The sequence below is a fragment of the Pseudonaja textilis genome, chromosome 4 (genome assembly GCF_049901715.1).
Source record: "Pseudonaja textilis isolate UNSWEBS1 chromosome 4, rPseTex1.2, whole genome shotgun sequence".
NCBI lineage: Eukaryota > Metazoa > Chordata > Lepidosauria > Squamata > Elapidae > Pseudonaja > Pseudonaja textilis.
Window position 1 is genome coordinate 11405822 of NC_141993.1, and position 20664 is coordinate 11426485.

A 20664-nucleotide genomic window follows, 5' to 3' on the forward strand; every position below is an offset into this window, starting at 1 on the left:
CATTTAGTGCCTGGGATTTTGGGAGGGGGATTTCAAGGAGCTGTGGAAGATTAGCCACAACATGTGATGGACTATGGGGTACAGGGGTTGGATTTTGGATTTTCTTTGGGCAGGGAAAACCCAGAACTCTCAGATTCGGGTTTTCATCAGATGTGCCAATATGACACCTGTAATAAAATGGATCTTTGAGAAGATGATATTATCGGAGTCTTTTTATTTGGAAGTTGTTACTTGGAACACTGACACACCATGGAATAATATGGTGATGCGATAGACCAGGAAGTTGAAAAAGCATTCCAGAAGAACTCAGCTATATGTGTGCAATTATCAGGAAAGCTTTATGGATTTGTTCATGTGACCATTAAGAAGAAAGCTTCAGTTGTCTGATAATGGCATTATTAATGTAGATGGCAGCTCCTGGTCAATCTTGGTTGATTTCTAGGTTAGCTAATAGCAATAGCACTTAGACTTATATATCACTTTATAGTGCTTTACAGCCCTCTCTAAGTGATTTACAAAGTCAGCATCTTGCCCCCAACAATCGGCTTCTCATTTTACCCACCTCGGAGGGATAGAAGGCTGAGTCAACCTTGAGCCTGGTGAGATCCGAACTGCCAAACAGTACTGCATTCTAACCACTATGCCATTTTCTAAGCACAGCAACATCTGGTTAATGTTTGGGTAGAAGATCACAAGGTGATTCTAATATCACTTTTCTCCTGCAACAAAGCTACATGGAAATGCATCATGTTCCTTTTGGATTTGGGACAATTTTGCATATTGTGGGCACAAAATATTTATTAGAAACTTGGGTGGGTCCTGTTGATATGTAATCTGAATGGAACTATCCTGCCTGTCCTCAAAGTATAAATTTCCAATTAACAATTGCTGTTAAGAACTGGTCAGTGTAACGTATCATTAGCAATATCAATAGGTACATAGTAGAACTGAAAAAGTCTATTGATACATAATCTGAGTGAATAAACAACACCATATTTTCTGTGTTTCTCCATTACTCAGTCACCAAGTTAGAGCTCAAAGTTTTTAATTCTATTTCTAAGACTTCTGGAGTGTGTGTTTTTTTTTAAAAAAATTATCTGGCCTGCTCCTTTTTTTGTACACCAAAGAGATACTTTAGAGAAATATACATGACTTTCCCCTCATTCCAGTGTTGTTTCCATTTGCAGTTGGCAACGTGGGACTCAAAGAAGGGACTGAATGGGAGCTTGCAAGAACGGCGTTTGGGCAGCGACCTACAAGGATTAACACTGAAAGTGGTGACTGTCTTGGTATGACCATGTTGGAATGGAGGAAGCAAAAATGTCCAAAAATTATACTTGCTAGTGTCTTTATTTTTTTAAGAATCTGATTATCTGTTGTCATTTGTAGGAGATGTTGTGGTTTTTTCCCAAGGTGAGTCTCAAGAAAGTAACACTTTGGGTAAAACAAGATCTTGCAATGGTTGTGTGCAGCATATTGTCTATATCAGGGGTCTCCAACCTTGGCAACTTTAAGACTTGTGGACTTCAACTCCTAAAGACTTGTGGACTTCAACTCCTAGAGAATTCTGGGAGTTGAAGTCCATAAGTCTTAAAGTTGCCAAGGTTGGAGACCCCTGGTCTATATCACAGATTTATTGCTAGATTTATATTTCACTCTTATTCTAAGATGTCTAGAAAAATTTACAATTTTAAAATGCTAGAGCAAAAAATAAACATTATGAAGAAGCAAGAGAAACATTATCTTTGATCACTAATGACCCCATTAGTGGCTGGTGATTTGGTGCAGACTTTCTTTCTTTGCATTCATTTTCCTTCAGGATCTGCTGGTCATAAGGAGAAGTGAAAGCAGGAAGAGTGAATGCAAACATCGTATCCATCTTAATAGTTATAGTTGGGCAAAGACATAATTTCAGCAGATGCTCATCCTCTGCAGGGGTTTCCCAGCATTTCTTGAATATCTTCTGAATATGTCTGATTAGGGACTTCTCCATCTTGGAGACCACAGCCTGATGACTGCACACCTGACTCCCTGATAAAGTTTGCCTCTGTTTTACCCTTAAGGCCTTCAGACATGTTGCTTTGAAGTAAGATTTAATTCTCCTTTGAGTGGGATTCCATAAACAAAATGCAGAAGGACTTTCATTGTCCTTTGTCCTTGGAGTTGTGCAAGCAAAATAGCCCCAACCCCTCCTTAAGCAAACATCTGTCCCCTTCAGTTATGGCAGGAGGTCTGTTCAGGATTATGTTCAACTGCAAGCAAGTTTTTTCTCGCTCATTTGGCAATGGAACCGAGGCTGATTCACATGAATATTACACCTTTCAAATTATAAACCTGGTATTAAAATACAGTGTCTTATTTAGTCAATCCTGCTGGCTTTAACCTTTAATGTTTAAGAATTGTTAAGGTACTATTATAGTCATTATAAATCAATATTAGCATAACTATGCTATAAAATCAAAACAGAGGAAGAACTGCACTAAAAACTCAAATATCCACATTTAATCTAGTGATGGAGTCCTTGAATAGAAAAGAGCAAAGAACCATCAGTGGTGTACATTCCCTGCCAATGTTGTGGTTGAATTAGCTTCATCTTTTCCTAGAGGACCCTCAGAATTTTTCAAGACAGGGAAGAGACACCAAGCTGTCAAAAAAAAAAAAAAAAGGCATCTGTACCTTTTTATCATTTTATTGCAAAATTTTCATCTGTACCTCAGCCTACCTGTGAGGTTAGCCTGTAAAGCAAAATTGAAATTATCTGATCTCCAAAACTGTACCTCAACTAATTTTGCTTCCCACCTGGGAATCGGACACTCACAATCCTGGAGTATGGTTGGTGACAGAATCAGGTTCAGGTTCCTCCTGGTCACAGGTGTTCCTGAAATGAAGAAAGGCCCCAATAATTAAAAAGTGGACATTTGTTGAAAGCTATGTGAGCAATTTATGGTGCTCATGATGTTCTCAGAAGAACTTAGATAGAAGTGTTTTGCTCCATGTCTTCCGTTTTCAAACATCTATGGTTGTGTCTACTTTGCCTATCATAGAAATGACTACTGAACACCACCCAGATCTCAATATGTTTTCCTTCTTTGCCGGAATTGTATACTTCCCGATTGTCTACTTGTTATGTCAAACACCAGGTGACAGCAGCTGTGTGTCGGCAGTGAGAGGGATGCAAGCTTCCTTCCTGTCTTTAGCTGCACTTTCTCTCTTGCGCTTCTCTTGGTTTTAGCTCTTCCATCAGATCATAGTTTAAGCTGATTTAGGAACTCCGCCCCTCCCTGAGATTTTTTAAACATATATATGATCATATCTTTCCTCCAGTCAGAAAATGAACTAGCCCATCCGAAGGTGATGTCACTACCAATGGGCAGACAATAAGATCAACAGTTTACCTTTAACTGATTCATTTAAAAGCAACCCCTGATTGTTGGGAACCTGCCTCTTCTTGTTAGGTGTAACGTACCCCAGGTGTAGCCACTTTTAAGATTCACCCCTGGATTGGCAATAATTGGAGGAATTCTCATTTTTAATTCACAATTATTGTATTCTTGAAAAAACAAAGACAAAACATGAAGCTTCAATTTTCCAGAGCTGGCAGCTTGTTGAGGTGCCATCAAAATTGTGAGTCAGGCTATCTTTGCTTTGTCCTGTTGTACGACTCCTTTAAAGATCAGCCTTGCTTTGTTCTCAGGAAGAACCGTTCGTTATGGTGGCTGAGAATATCCTTGGGCAACCAAAACGTTATAAGGGCTTCTCCATTGATGTCCTGGATGCCCTTTCCAAGAATTTGGGCTTCAAGTATGAGATCTATCAGTCTCCTGATGGAAAATATGGACAACAGCTCCATAACAGCTCCTGGAACGGCATGATTGGCGAATTGATTAACAAGGTATGCCCCATAATACCTGAATTATGTTTCTTTTACGGGAGGTTTAAAAAAAATCATTTTTTTCCCTCTATATTGAACTGTCTTTCCTCTCCTAAAAATTAGAACATTCCTCATTAACAGTGGCAGTTAAAGAACTGGTCACTGGAACTCATAATAGAAATAGAAATGAAGATATGAAAAAGTCCTATGATCAAACCACTTTCTCTGGTATTATATTATGCATGAATCTCCACAGTTTAGTTACCTTTTCCTATCAGTTAAACTTTAGAAAACTATTCACTCCTCATCTCTGGGAAATTTTCCATGTGTCATTTTTTTTAGCATTAACTCTTTCACCTAAAAATATTCAGCTAACATTTAGGAAATGTTTAGTGGCCATATAGATGAGCTGTGTATGGCTAATGGAGCATTTTCTGATGCCATTTTCTTATTAAAAAAAAAAAAAACCATTTTGTTGCAAACTATTTTTCATTTATGGATTTTTTTCCCCCACTGTAAACGCTGTTTTATAGTGATCAGTTGAATAGCTTTTCAAGGAAGAAAATATTGTTCGTTTGTTTAAAAAAAAAATATAGAAAACAAATCGCAAAGTGATTGAGTTACATTTGAGTCCGAGACAGTGGCATTGACTTATAAGTATATGCTACTAAAATAAGGCAGAAAACATTCCAGCGAAGAAATCTTCAAGAGTACAGATACCAGAGTACATTTTGTCGCAAATGGTTCATTTCTGAGAAGGCTGAACATCGCCATAGCAATAGAAGAAAATGTTCTACAGTTCTCTGCCAATAATAAAATATAACTATAGACATTGATATTCAGTAATGTCATCATTTCCAAATCATTTGCTTACCGATTGTACAATGCTGTCCTATTATCCAGCATTTCTATACGAAAAAAGTTTAGCATGCAAATGTGAAACCGAAACACCCGATTAGAAAACAGCTAATGATCACTCTTCTGTGATGAAATATTCATATTTTCCTGCCCCTTTCAGGCCATTGCCTATGTGTCTTCTGAAGAGTTTCTTGCTCCAAAAAGCAGAGAAATCATTTTTACAAACTCCAGTGGCTCAGCGGGCTCATAACACATTAAAATGTATTCCTAGGAGCACATCTCACATATAATAAATTCCATGTGCATAGTAGAAGGGGGGGAAGGTGTCACAAGAAATCAAGATGGCAGACTGGAGCATGCATGTGAAGCCTTGTGTGGGGCTTGGAGGTTGCAAAAAAACTGAGAGACTCTAATTGCATGGTTGCAGTTGCCATCTTTGACCTCTCACTGCTGACACCCTTGTTCTCCCTTCGGACCTGTCCTGATGTAAGTTGTCTCTGCATCTTCTTTCTAACCCTTTCTTATCACAGTGCCCTTTGTGAATTGATGTAGCAGAAAGTAAATAAATGGGAATAAGGTAGCACTCAAGATTCATCTAGGAAGTTGCATGTTGCTATTTTAATTTTCCTGCTTTTTCTACTTGAACTGAAATGTTGTGATCAGGTCTAAAGAACTGAAGGCTGCTATGAGCTTCAGACCTGGGTTTCTAAAAGAGCATTTCCTCTGGAGGGATGTGGGCATTGAAGGGAGTTTCAAACACAGATTTTATAAGTGGCCAAAGGTCACATTGTTAGTCCTCAACTTACAACTATTTGTTTAGCCACAAATTGGGCTGCATTATTTGATTGGATTTTAACAGCCAAACCCTTTCAGCTATTTCAAAGTTAAAATGGCACTGAAAAAAAGAGACTTATGACTGGTCCTCACACTTACAACCCCAGCAGTAGCATCCCCATGGTTGGGTGATTGAAATTGGGTGCTTGGCAACCAGCATGTATTTATGAGAGTTGCAACACCCCATGGCCACATGACTGCCATTTGCAAATGCATGCAAATGTGAAACCAAAATACCCGATTAGAAAACAGCTAATGATCCCTCTTCTATGATGAAATATTCATATTTTCCAGCTGGCTTCCAACAAGCAATTCAATGAGGAAGGCTAGAATCAGTTAATGATGGAATGATTCACTTAATAACTGCACTGATTTTGCTTCACAATCTTGGCAAAAAAAAAAAAAAGGTTGTAAAAATCGGGTTGATACTCAGGGTTGGGATTCTACCGGTTTGGACTGGTTCAATAGAACTGGTTGTTAATGATTCTATGCAGTTTGGAGAACCAGCAAATCATGCCCCGGCTGGCCGCGCCCCTCTCCACCTGCCCCTCCACACCTAGTCACTTCTTATCACGCATGTGCAACATTGTGCTCATGCCTGACATTGCTGACTGCATTCTTCCTTGCCCAGTCACTCCTTGAGGTATTTCATTTTCCCCTCTCCCAACAATCAGCTGTTTCTATGATCAGCTGTGCCAGGATTCCCCTTGTTCTCTTATTGCTTCACTCAGGAGGCTTCCCCAAGGCCCAGGAAGGCAAAAAATAGAAGGGGGCACAGCTCCCCCGCTCCATTTTTTTGCCTTCCTGGGCCCCAGGGAAGCTTCCCTGAGGCCCAGAAGGTCCCAAAACTGAGTGTGGGGGGCTGTATCCCCCCTGGCTCTGTTTCTTTTCCTTCCTGAGCCCCAGGGAAGCCTTCTGGGAGCAAAAATGCCTCCTCAGGAGGCTTCCCTGAGGCCCAGAAGGCCCCAAAAATGGGACAGGGGGATGTGCTGCAAAACAAAGGAGAAGCCACACCCATCCAGTCACATGGCCATGCCCACCTAGCCATGCCCACAGAACCGGTTGTTTAAAAAATTGAATTCCACCCCCTGGTGATACTCACTTAATGACTGCCTTCCTTGGCATAAGAAATTCTGAGCCCAATTGTGGTCATAAGATGAGGATTACCTGTACTTAAGTATTCCATCCAGTGCACCTGAACTGTTTAAATACCAATGTCCATATATAACAGAAGTTTTGCATTTAAAATCATTTTCCTGTTAGAAACCCTCGGGGTATATTTTCCCATTCAGGCTGAGAGTGGAAATTTGCATGGTTAAGTTTTTCCTTAAAACCTCTTTCCCTGCCGCCTATTCAAAAAATGACCGTAACGGAGAGAAGTTCATCTTCTGCCTCATGTGCTGTTTTTCTTTGCACGAGGAAGTTATTTTTAGTGGCACAGCATTCAAACAAGCAATCTTAAAAATACAATCTGAGAATTGCTCTGGCAATTGGGTTGCATTATTTGATTGGCTTTTATCTTAAATCCTTTCATCTCAGAATGAAAAAGAAAAGAAGGTCAGAAATGATTTTGCCTTCCTACGCTACGGAACCTGTAGCATTTCTGAAACAAGTCTTCCAAATTTGGAATTGCATCAGACCAGTTTTAGAAGAACATAGCAAATTCGGGAAGCAGGAATGACTAACCACTAACATAACAGAGAGAATAACAAAACAACGGAGTTGTAAGGGGCCTTGGAGTCCTTTAAGCCCAACCTCCCATACCATTTCAGACAAATGGCTGTCCAATCTCTTCTTAAAAGCCTCCAGTGTTGGAACACCCACAACTTATAAAGGCAAGCTGTTCCACTGATTAATTGTTCTGTCAGGAAATTTCTCCTTAATTCTGTACTGGTTCTCTCCTTGATTAGTTTCTATCCAGTGCATCATGTCCTGCCTCCAGGTGCTTTGTGGAATAGATTGATCCCCTTCTTCCTTGTATTATAATACTGTTATGATTTGGCCCACACATGCCATTACCACCTATGCTACCTTTTTCTGGTCCACTGAGAAACCAGTTATAATTACAACCTCACCCTTCTGTCTACTGGACAATTTGAACCTCCCAGAAGGGGAAATTTGACTTCAGAGGAGCTCCCTTTCTTTATTTCCTCCATCACAGTGTCCCCTGAAGCTGATTTCTTCATCCCACTGGTAGTTAGGTAGACAGACCCGTGAGAGACCTTTTCGTCGCTTCTAAGTGTCCAAAGGATTTGACGGAATAAGCTGTCATGCCACACCATGCCATGATTTCTTGAAGCAAAACCTGATGGTTGCTGGAGGTGGACATTGTCCCAGTATACTTTGCAGCAGAACCAACTCCTTCTTCTACTTCTGTCAGGTGGCTGAGTTAACCAGCAAGAGGTTTCACCTCTCCTTCTCTTGTCTTCGCAGAGAGCTGACCTGGCCATCTCCGCCATTACCATCACCCCTGAACGAGAGAGCGTGGTTGACTTCAGCAAGCGCTACATGGATTATTCTGTAGGCATTTTAATCAAGAAACCAGAGGAGAAGATCAACATCTTCTCTCTCTTTGCCCCCTTCGACTTTGCAGTGTGGACTTGCATAGCTGCTGCGATCCCGGTAGTTGGTGTCCTCATCTTCGTGCTGAACCGGATCCAAGCAGTCAGAGCCCAGAACTCCTCTCAGTCTGGAGCCTGCACTTCCTCCACGCTTCACAGTGCCATTTGGATTGTGTATGGAGCCTTTGTTCAACAAGGTACTCATTTGGATAGTTGCTCTCTGCAGAAACCACCTTGATGTTTGAGTGTCTGTGGAGATTCTCAATCATCCAGGTCAGGGGTTCTTCAAACTTGACAGCTTTAAGACTTGTGGACTTCAACTCCCAGAATTCCTCCTCCAGTCATGTTAACTCAGGAATTCTGGGAGTTGAAGTCCACAAGTCTTAAACTTGCCAAGTTTGAAGACCCTTGATCCAGGTCATGGTTGTCCCAAAGGTGTCTTTTTTGCAAAAGGCAACTGAATTGAAGAAGCTTCTTGGATGAGAAGTGAAATGTTTTCAAGGATAAAACCAAGAAGTCAAAAAAGCACCTTTGGGACACTTTGATGGTCATTCTCTACTTGACTTTTAGTTTGTGGAACAAATAAACTCTGACAAGCAACTAGCTTGATGAGTAGATTGCGATTTATTGGGTGGTGAGGCCACCTGAGTAGGTCTTTGAAACCAATTTCAAAAGCACATAAAACACACACTTTACACTTCTGTATCTTGACACACCTGTCAAGTTATGTCATTCTTAGAGTGGTTGTTCCTATCGCCTTGGGTGTTTTTTTCTTTTGTTTTAGAGAAGCTTTCAAGCTTACCAGAAAAAAGGACTGGTAAAAATCCATACAAGATGGGTGATGCTGCCACAGGGGAAAAAAAAATCCATTGTTATTTGGCTACGCACTTGCATTTTTAATACGTTGTTTTTTGTGGTGATAGCTTTTGTTAATTTTTTGTTTTGAATGTTCTTAAGTGCCCATGGATTTTCACAAGGTTGAAATGCTTAATTGTATCTTGAATCAATTTTTATAACTCTAGTTCCAGGTTATGAGAATAGCCCTATAAAATCCAACTGAGTTTGTGATATAGGATCTCCTGAAGTCAATCTAGTTGATCAGGAGAACCGCAATCAGGTGTAGGATCTATGCTGACTGTGCCCTTTGAAGTTGTGGAAATCAGATATTAATGTTGGGCTATAGTTTTTTGAGGGGAAAGATCCAATTTGAGGGAGTGTGGCTTGAGAGTTGTTTCAATAGAGATGGGTGGCAAATAAATTTAATAAATAAAGTCCAATTAAAATTGATCTTACTGCTGCTTCTGTATACAAAAGTGGTGGTACGTAAAAGCTAGAGGAAACAGTCCTCAGACTAACATTCAGCAATTGAGAGATATTGCTTTGCACTACATCTACATCTGAAATACTATGTCCACATTATATTTGAAAAGGGACGTAACAGAACCTGGAAAACTGTAGGGAAAGCACCATCCAGTTTAGCTGAAAGAAAGTTTAGAACAGACAAATACTGCATGATTGTGCTATGAAATCCATTGCCACACTCCCTGGGATGGCTTTAAAAGAAGATGAGATCAATTCATGGGAGCCAGGTCTCTTAAGGGCTGTTGGTGTTGAAGATTCAGGCCTCCAAATATCAGCTAATAAGGAACAATGGCAGGAGAAGAAAATCTCTTGGAAGCACCCAAGAAGCATTTGAATGGCCCCTGGGAGAAATAGACTGCTGGCTTGACAGTAGCATGACTACTTCTAGGTTCGTAGGATGATCATACAATGTTATCCTTCGTAAGAACATCCTAACTTCTGTGAGTGTTTTGCAATCTAAATACTATACCTGTTTTCACAGGAGAAAGGGTCATACCCCCTGTTTACTATAAGAGGAAACATTTCACATGGAAAGAAAGTTTTTTAAAAAAACACCTTCCTGAGAAGTGCATAATATTATCTTGTGGGTCCAGGCAAATTTTATCTAGTTGGGCATTTCTTTTTGAAAAGTAGATACCTCTATGGCTCTATAAGCTGAGAAGGGGCGTTGGTTCTTACCTGATACGCTTCTTTTCGTAGAGCTGTTGAGAGTGTCCAGGTTGGGAGGAGCTCCAGTCTCGGCTCTCACAGGCTGAGCTTGAGATTGAGGCACGCCTCTCACCATCACATGGTCCTCCGGGCGCGCCCCAGTTTTGCGAAGACGAGAAGGAAGGTCCTGTTCTCATCTTACTCAGGAAAAAAATATTAGTTTGCTCGGTCGAACAGCAGGGTTTCCCACCAGACGGCCTACGGGTGGGGCTGGACACTCTCAACAGCTCTACGAAAAGAAGCGTATCAGGTAAGAACCAACGCCCTTTTCCATAGAGCTGTCTCGAGTGTCCAGGTTGGGACATACCAAAGCTTGGCTAGTCCCAGGTGGGCTCCCGTCTGGAATGGGACCTCTCCTGGAACCCTGATGACCCGCTGGAGGGCACGCCCAACAGGAGAACCCCTCGGAGGTTGGAATGCCTCAACGAGAGGGCCTGATGAAGGAGACGGGGCTGTCTAAAGGTAGCCCTGCCGGGGATGCCACGGATGTTTACTGAGACCGTGGGGCAAGGAGACTAGGTAGAGTGGCCAAAACCTTGTTAGGGACCCGGTACGAGGAGCCCGGACAGAGGCGAGGATGGAAGTTCCCCTGAAAAGACCTAGCCAGAGTGAGGGGAGGCGCCCTCAATAACCGGAGGGTCACCGTTGCGAGGGTGGCAATGGGACGCCCTAGGGTGTTATGGGATAGACCCTGTTGGGAACCCCCCTGAGAGAACTCCAGGTCAGAGTGATGGAGGGGAGACGTAAGGAGTTCCCAAACTGTGACCTGTGCTAGTGGGGACCAAGTTTGGTTCCGCCCAGAGCAAGGCGGTCGGCCCTGCTCAAGAGCCAACTGACCGAGGACCGCCCCAGAGGGAACTAAGGGTAGTAGTGAGGACCAGGGCAAGGGGTCCGTGTATCTGGATTATGAGGCTGTGGGCCGGGGGCCCAGAGAAGGAACCCCAGCTAACATGGGGTGGGGATAAATGTGTTGCCGGCCAGATGCCCTGGGGCAAGGTGAGGAGGACAAGGGTGCTCCAGACTATGAGCCTGCGTCCGGGAGCCGTATGGTCTCACCGGGAGTCTTGGTATGGAGAGGTAAGGCAGATATGAGGATTAGGCTTCCCCAACAGTTTGGGCAAGGCTGAAGAGAAAGAGATTTTGCAGGAGTTAAGTGTCAGAGTGGAGCCAGACTAGGCGAGAAGCCTGAAGAGGATTGGCATTCTCGCTCTCCTTCTCCTCGTCTTTATACTTGTTTCTTTCTTTCTTTCTTTCTTTCTTTTTTTTTTTTTTTTTGGGGGAGGGGGCAGCCACCTGGGGGCAACTGCATTATCGGGGACGACGGAACGAACCTCTCCCGGATCCCCGGGAGGGCTTCCTGGACGAGGTGCCTCCGGACCTGTCTGGTTCCGATCGGTCGGGAGGCCTGTAGGGAGATGATTGGTAGTACCTGGGGAAGGAGGAAGAGCGGGAAGAACCTTGGCGAGAAGAGGGAGAGGAACCTCTGAAATCAGACCTCCTAGCAAGAGAAGGGAGATATTTGCGCTTGTTGCGGGTCTCGGCCAGGAATGGGTCGAGAACCGGTCCAAATAGCTTCCCCCCAGAGATGGGGGCTGAAGCTAGCTTAGCCTTGTTTTTTACGTCTGCCTGCCAGTGGCGGAGCCAGAGAAGGCGACGGGCAGTGACCTGGGACGAGATGGCCCTGGTGGAGAATTTTGCAGCCTGGAAGGTGGCGTCTGCAGAGAACTCGGCTGCGGCCAGGATCTTGGCAATATCCTGGTGCGCTCTGAGATTAGCTGCGGAGACGTGCTGCTTGAGCTGCTGAAGCCACTTGATGGAGGTTCTGGTGAAAAAAGACGTGGCCGTGGAGGCCCTGACCGCCCAGGCATCAGAGAGATGAGCGCGGCGCAGGGCCAGTTCAGCTCGTTTGTCCTCGGGCTGGAGAGCTTCGAGGGACTCGCTGGGAGTTGAGCGGGAGGCCAGACCTACTACGGGCTCGTCCACAGGGGGGGGATCGAGCAAGGTAGAGAACTGCGGTTCAAGATTGAAAAACCGCTTGTCCTGGGCGTTGGGAGGGGGAGGAGGCCCCGAGGAGGCTAGCTGCCTTGAGACCATGTCAGAGAATATGGGTGGGACAGGAATCACTTCGGTTTCCACCACAGGCTGGGAGAAAATGGAGTCGGGAGGAACCCCGATGCCGCTGGGTTGGGTGGGGGGAGGGTTCAGGCCCGAGTATTCCTGGCCTTGAACAGGAGGGACCTAAATAGATGTGGTTTAAACAGCCCCAGAAACGCGGCTGGCCTGGAGAGAGGCCCTCGTCCTCCGACATGTCCCCTTCTGGGGGCCTGCTCCCGAGAGGAGTTCACTGTCTACGACAGACCCCAATTCGAGATCCTCCTCGTCCCCAAAGAGGGTAGGGTCCCCGAGTTCCTGGGCCTCCATCTCCTCTATCTCCAAGGGCAGGGTCAAGTCCCCGTGGAGAGCTACCTGACCATGCGAAGTTGCTGATCCTCGAGCCTCGGGGCCTCAGGCCTAGGGGCCAGACCGGTCAGCTGCTGAAACTGTTGTGCTATCCCGTGCCGGATGGCCAGTTCCATCGCTCGCTTGAGATTTTCGGGATTTCCACCGTGGGGGTGGGTGAGGCTCCTCCGGGCGCAGACCTGCAGCAGCGGGGGGAAGGTGGCCTCAGGGGCCTGTCCAGGCTGCGATGAAGAGGCAGAAGCAGGGGAGGAGTGAGGATGGGTGGAGGTAGAGGGAGTGGGATTGGAAGGGTCCAGAGGCACAGAGCTTGACTCCTTAGAGCGTCTGTCAATCTCCTTTTCAAGGGCCCTGTGTCGCCTAAGGGCATCCCTTTGAGAGGCTTTGGATGTTTCCTGTGCTTGTTTGCGCAGGTGGTGAGATTTAGCCTTGGCCTTCAGGGAAGTGCCACGAGATGCATTGTCGCCTGCCATCTGGAGAGGAGAAAGGAGGAAAAGTTCTTGATTAACGTGAGGTGATTAACAAGGCTGGACACAGCCTAAGCAGGGGCCGGAAACCCAGTACTGCTTCGCACCCCCTAGGTCAAGGGCAACAGAGGTGCTTTGCACGTTGTTGAGAAGTAGGGCCTAGCCCAGAAGCCAATTGCCAAAGATGGACGCTAAAACCACCCTGCCGGGCGGACCGGGAAGGGGATGGCGGAGCTGCTACCTCTCTTGCTGGGGAGAGACTGTGTAGCCAGTAGACTCCTATATCTAGAGGAGTACCAAGGCAGGATTGCAAGGTACCAGCAGGGATTTGGACATTCCAAGGATCTGCCCAGGAATCAAACACAATGCGGCCTGCAGGTAGGCCTCGAGCAGTGGCAGGCGTCCCTGGGGCTACCAACCAAAAATTTTAAAGTAAAGTGCCATCACGGGTCCTCGGACAGTTGCATGTTTGGATGCGGCCTACGTAGAGGCCGGGATCCTAGCGCACGTTTCGCACCCCCTTTGATCAAAAAAATTTTTTGTATTTAAAATAGGAGGCTGTTGCACAGCAGGGCCTAGCCCAGAAGCCAATTAGCCAAAAGTTGAACGCCAGGCAGCTACCCTGCCGGACGGACCGGGAAGGGGATGGCAGAGCTGCTAACTCGCCTGCTGGGGGAAGGGCTACAGAGCCAACTAGCCCTGGTTAGCCTGATAGAAACTAAGCGCAAACAGGCAAGGATATAGGCAGTCCGGAGTCTGCCTATAAAACATTAAGAAAAACCCTGTTATAGGCCTCTGAAAAATGGCGCCCGGCCATGCGGCCACACACAAGATGGCGGCAACTCCTGCCACTCCCAAGATGGCTGACGCCACAGGGAGCCCAAAATGGAGGGCGCAATGACGAGGCAATCCCCAGCGGCGGCTATCACCCAGGAGAAGTTAAAAAGACCCGGAGGCCACAAAGAAGTACCTGGGAGAGGCAGGGAAGCATCTCCTGGGTTAGAGGGCGTTCGTGGGGGAAACGGCCAAAGAACAAAACCAGGCAGGAAAGAACGATGCAGCTTCGCACGGAGCGAAAAGGCAGCAATCGGGGGGCAGCGCTCAAGCGCTGGATTCTCCTTAAAAGGATAGTGAAACAATTCCCCTTAGAAGAAAAAGGCTCCTAGGGAGCTCAAACCTCAGTTTCCTGCGCTGTCTGAGAGTCCAAGTTGATCAAAAAAAAGAAAACACAAGGTGCTAGAACGACCAGGAGCAAAAAGAAAACCAGCCTGACTGCCACGAGGCTGAGCAAAAAACTGGGGCGCGCCCGGAGGACCATGTGATGGTGAGAGGCGTGCCTCAATCTCAAGCTCAGCCTGTGAGAGCCGAGACTGGAGCTCCTCCCAACCTGGACACTCGAGACAGCTCTATGGAAAATCTGTTTTTCTTTTACAACTTATCACGTCTCAGGAGACAGTTCTGATACCGTATATGTTGCAGGGTTTATTGTAGTTTATTTCACTAACCCTTAATTTCTATAAGGGAACCAGAGTGATCCAGGTACAGTTAAGCACATTTTCATCCCAATATTTTCAGAGGGAGAGATAAAACAAGCAGATGTTAATTTTCTCTGCCCCTGATCTACAGCTGAAATTGGCTTTACTGGACCTTATTTATTCCTCTTCCTGGTTAAGCGTATATTCTGGAGGAGAGAAAATAACAGCTCCTTCTCCATCCCAATCCATGTTAGACTTTGCCAACTAACCTCTAAGAAATAGGAGGTCATTTCAGCTTGGTTTTTAGGCCAGTGGACTTTTGTATTTATCCATAGGCAGAGACAGGCACCCATAACAATTAATGCTTGATGTAGCAGGGAGTAGAATGGCTTTAATCATATGGATCTAAATCTGGATCTGTTGATGAGACACTGATCAAGCCAAGGGGAGTAATCAAGCAAGGAATACTCTGGAATCCTTTACATGGGCACCAGAGTCTGAACCACCTTGAATGCTTTTGAACCTTTTCAAATTAATGTTAGGCAGGAACAACCAGATCAGCACATGAAAAGTTCAATTAGCTACTTTATTGCTCATGCCTATTTCACAGGAATCTTACTAGTCTGGCAGTTTGCACCTGGCATTCAAGGCAGGTTGGACCTTCCCCTCTTGTGCCTACATAAGGATTCCAGACTAATTCCCTGCTAGATTCCTCCCTCTGCTTAGCCAGTCTCTCTTCAACAGGATTCCATCTATGCAAATATTCTATTTTGGAATATTCACCATCTTCCACCAGATGTTACCTGGCAGATTTTTCTTTACCTTCTCTGTGGACTTATCCACACTTCTTCTCACATGCTGGCAAAGAGATATTTTACCATACCTGAGATGCCTTCACTCTGTAATATCAGAAACATGATTCACTGACAATACATCATTGAAAATGAAACAGAATAGCATTAGAGCTAAGATAAAAAAATACCCAAGGAGTTGCCCCCCGCCCTTTAACCGGTATTGTACTCTTTAGGATGCAATTTGCAAAGCTCTTAAGTTTATTGAAGAAGCAGTGAGATGCTAAACTTTTAATGAGAAACATCACCTGTTACCCAACTGATATGGTCGTCTGTGCACTTCAAAGAAAATAAAACAGAATATAATTGACATTATACGTCTGTTCTGTGGAGTAATCAAAATTCAGTTGGATAACAAATATGCTTTTAGAGGACAATAATTTAAATACCAGTTTCCCCCAAATAAGAATTCCTAAAACATTTTTTTAACAGCTTAAAATCAGTAGCAGATCCTTTTTATGTCATAATAAAAATAAATAATGTATCTGGACACAATTTGCCCTACTGCTTCAGTATGAGAGTTAGCTCCTTTTTTTTTTCTGATATATTTCTCTCTCTGACTTGTTGCTTCCCACGTAGCATCAATCCTCATTACCATTTGGCCTCACTAAGTGTTAATTTTTATGCCACAGGGAAAGATCTATTTGGCAATACATTCTCTTTGTGATCACGCTGATAAAGCTGCCATCCTGAATCTGAAATGAATGTGTAGACCTCCTTTCTAAGATAAGATATGGGATGGGAAACCAAGCAAGTTTCAGGAAAGAAAAAAGCAGTATCAAGCTTTCAGCGAGCTCCAACTTCTCTAGATATAAATTACAAAGCAAATTTGGAGGATTTCTCCTGTGTGTTGGGAGAATCAAATGGTTGAAACAAAAATTTCTCAGTTATTTCTTTGATTTGGGTTCAGTATGACTCATTTAAAGTGTGTGAATTTTTCAGGGCAATTGGAATATCCCTTTGAATTAGCTGAAACAATGGTCTGCACAATGTTTGAAAGTTCATTCCCACTCTTAAAAATTAGTTAAGTCCTAGAAAGCTTAATAATCATTTTTTCTTCTAGGCATACAAGTTTTCCACATGTCGTTTTTTTTTAAAAAAAAATTGGCAAAGCTGAAACTCTTCCACTGATCCTATAAAGGGATAGCTCTAGGAACTTGGTTTCATTTGGGTTGTTTGCATTTACGAAAGAGTTTCCTGTTTCCGGGATCTGTATCTGTTTAAATACATTTAAAAAAAAAAAAAGGAATTCCAGAATTTGAGAATGGTTGAGTTTGTCTGACTCAGTAAAGAATGCACCATTGGATGAGCTGAAGGACCAGGTTAGAGACTGATCACCATGGAGCAAATCTATCTACCCTGTCTGGTTGGTAGGTGTCGAGCATAATTCGATGACACAGAATCAGTCAAATTTCCCATGGTCAACTTAGCGATGTATATTTTTTCTGGGGTTTTTGCCATACAATGCCCAGAATCACATGCTAGTCAGATGGGCAGCATACACATTTTAACAACAACAACAACAACAACAACAACAATAATAATAATAATAATAATAATAATAATAATAATAATAATAATATACAGAATCATAAAGCAATTGTGTCAGTCAGATTATATTATAGGAGCACAGCATAGCAAATGATAGATTGCTTTTAAAGAACAAAATCAAAGAAGCAAATAGATCAAAGAGCATAGATTAAGAGATGGTATAAAGGAGCCTGAGCCATTTAAAAAAAAAAAAATTATTTAGATACGGGCTTCCAAAGATTTTTTTTTTCCTTTCTTTTTCCTTTGCTTAGGTGGTGAGTCTACGGTCAATTCCATGGCGATGCGGATTGTAATGGGGAGTTGGTGGCTCTTCACTCTTATTGTATGTTCATCTTATACGGCAAACCTAGCGGCGTTTCTTACTGTCAATAGGATGGACAATCCAATTCGGTAAGAGTCTTTTCCCATTCTATTATCCAAAATCTGAATTTTAAAGAAAAGAGTATCCAATAGGAGGCAATATGCTTAACAAGCATCTGGGATAGCATATTGGAGTCAGAGATCCTTCCTACGTGATCCAGAAGCCCCACCCATCTCCCTTCTGTCATCAAGAGCAGAGTTTTCCAGAGCTGAAGTCTAACATTATTTTGAATCTGCTGTATGAATCCTAGCCAAGGGGAACAATGAATGGAAGGCTGTTTGCTTGTGCACTTGAGAGGCCCATCCACCATAGACCTGCCATTGTACAGTCTCATTACAAAATCAAAAATGCAGTGCTCAACATCTGGCCTTAACGTTTGTGGCATGTATTTGGAAAATGTGAGTATGGCCTGTCGTTTTGCATAAATTACCTGCACATTATTTCACATGTGTAAGGAGCTTGCTGCCACGGGATGGGAGTTGCTTGGGCTACACAGAGCAGATATATTGGTGTTACTAAAAGGAGAGAGAGGGGGAGAGAAGAGAGAGAGAGGGTGGTGGTGGTGGCTTGCTGTGGTAGGCTAGAAAAATGATGCTTTCCACAGATGTTCTCTTGGGCTGAAACAAGTACAGATTCTACTGGGAGGCAGTTTTTGTGCTTCTCAAACCCTTTGAGTTAACACTGATACATCTACCTAGGGAAAAGCCAGCTCATCATTTAGTAGGGGAAAATAATACTTTTCTACTTTTGCATACTGCATGAAATCTTAATGTTATTTATTTATCAAACTTCTACCCCAACACAACCCAGGGACTCTCAGTGGCTTTAAACAGAATGAAGAAAAGTTAAACCTTCTGACCGATACCAGTTCTATTCACTATTGCCACTAAAGTATAAGCTCGGGAGAAGGACCACTAGAGTAACATAAACACATAAGAGAAGAATATAATGATAATGTTAAAAAAAGAAAGAAAGTAGAAAGGTGGCATCATCTGAAGCATCATATACACGCTTGATCATCAGCAAAGTATATTTCCTTCAACAGAGTATATCGAGTAAATGACTATTTTGTTCTTAAAGATCTTCCAAAATGCTGACCAAAGTTAAGTTAATGAGCACTTCTATTCTGCTATTTCCTGGTATTGTTGTGTCCACTGTTCAGACTGTATTTTTGGTTAGTTGCTTTTAGACTAGTTTTGTTATGACTTGGGGCGGGACACATAAGCAATGTGAAGGATGGAATCCCCTTTTATTGAACCAACCTTCCCCCAAATCTCCACAGCTCACTGTAAGCCTAAGAGAAAGGCTCTAACATGTACACATACCTCAAGCAGTTCCTTGAAACAAGGAGAGAGTGAGTGAGTGAGTGAGTAAGTAAGAGAGAGAAAGAGAGAGAGAGAGAGAGAGCTCAGCACAGTTCTGAGAATAAAAACAATTCAGGGTACTTGGTCACGTGTGTCTTCATTGCACAGAGAGTTTGCTGGGGCTGTGGCACAAACCAGAGCTGACCTGGGTTGCTGCAACCCACACACAGCAAGGCAGAACAAGGCAAAGCAGCGTGTCATCGGTAACAGCAAGGCTTCTTGAGATGTGGCAAATGTTGCTGGCAAGTATCCCTCTTGATCCTGAAAAAAAACCCACCCCAGTGTCTCCTTAAATCCTATTCTCCAGGTGAGCCTTGTGAAGAGGAGTGGAGCACACTCCTCCCAAGTAGTTGGCCACCCTGCCTTGACTCTACCTCTTCGCCATTCTCAGCGCTCAAGGATTGGGCAGGGGAGACAGTTGCTTATCTCCAGAGCACCGATGCTTCTCTGCTCTGCTGTCTACCCTTTCCATCTCTTCTCACCTTCCTCGGTCATCCAGCACCTGGTCTTCCTCTCTGACCCTTTCAAGGCCCAAGGGACCCAGGACTGCCTCATCCTGTTCCTCCAAATATTCCTCCTGGGCCAGAGTGGCTCTGTCCTCTTACTCTGTTGGCCCCGGCTCCATTTCCTCCTCTTTGGAACCGGGCTCTAACGGGACCATGACTAGTTTTAGTATTTTTGTCCACCTAACAAGTCCTTTCTAAGGATCTAGGATAAGCAGGTGCTTATTATGGTTAATCTTCAATTTGATTCACAGTCTGGTAAAACCTTAACCGTTCAAGTTCTAACCAAGGAGCTAAGAACTGTTAAGGTACTGTCTGAGTATATAAGCAGTTCCAAATAGGGAGTTTTTACAGTCAGGATATTCAGGTCTAATAAGTTCAAATTTTCCATGTACATTTAGGCAGCCCTTTGGGTATTGTTCCAAGGGCCCCTATTACTATTGCTATAACCATTGATTTCTTCGTCCATAATTGCTTGTTCAATTTGCAAATCAAGAACGTTTTGATATTTTTTTTCTAGCTGTTTCTCTTCAATTTGTGCATCACCTTGTATTGCAATATCAATGAACCATTTTTTTTCTTTTCCACAGTAGTGATGTCATGTGTGCTGTTGGCCAGATATCTGTCTATTTGGATCTGAAAATCCCGCGGGATCTTGACTTGTTCATTTTCAAGAACTTTGTCAATTTGGTGTTCCCAGTAATTTTTGCTGCATTTGAACCCAAACTTCTGGCAAAGCTTCCAGTGTATGATTTTGGCAACTCAATTATGACGTTGCAGGTAATACTGTGAGATTTTGCTGCAGCCACTGATAAGGTGTTCCATTGTTTCATCTTTCTTGTTGCATAAGCAACATTTGCTGTTGTTACTGACAAGTTGAATTTTTGCTTTCATGGAATTGATCTGCAAGCCTTCAGTTTTTTTCCTCAGCACCTGTGATCCCAACCAGTGCCATGTTAGCTTTGTGTCTACCTTTCCTTCAAGGTCCTTCAGGTGTTGACTGTGCATAGGCTTCTTTTTCCAGTTAGAAACTCAATTATTTCCTTTCAATAATCTGCTTTCAGTCTAGCTGTTTTCAAGAGGTTTCCTTTTTCACCTCTTTCAAGCAGCAGTTCTTTTGCTTTTTTAATGTAGTCATTTAAGCTGTTTTTTTTTTCCCTCTTCCAGTTTGTTTCACCTGTAAGAGTCCTCTGCCACCCTGAGATCTAGGCAATACAATCAATCAGTATCACTTTTTGGGTGCAGAGCAAGGTGCATTGTCATTAGTTTTCTTGTCTTTCCATCCAAGTTATAAAGTTCTAGCTGAGTCCTGTCAATTATTCCAGCTGAATATCATAATGCAGGCACTGCCCAGGTGTTAATTGCCTTTATGATACTTCCTCCATTCAGCTTTGATCTCAAGATTCTCCAGGCTCGCTTCATGTATTTTGTTGAAGTAGCT

The 20664-nt window shown here is 43.6% G+C and overlaps 1 protein-coding gene across 6 annotated transcripts in view; it reads left to right on the forward strand.

Annotated features, from left to right (window-relative positions):
* GRID1 (glutamate ionotropic receptor delta type subunit 1) overlaps positions 1-20664 on the forward strand; it is a 648686-nt gene that overhangs the window by 593953 nt on the left and 34069 nt on the right. For 5 of the 6 annotated variants that reach the window (XM_087932230.1, XM_026710981.2, XM_026710982.2 and 2 more), the window contains exons 9-12: positions 1188-1289; positions 3695-3892; positions 7997-8321; positions 17247-17385. In XM_087932230.1, the coding sequence (XP_087788356.1) occupies positions 1188-1289; positions 3695-3892; positions 7997-8321; positions 17247-17385 (764 nt within the window). The remainder of the gene's footprint in view (positions 1-1187; positions 1290-3694; positions 3893-7996; positions 8322-17246; positions 17386-20664) is intronic. The other variant, XM_087932231.1, reaches the window with a different exon arrangement.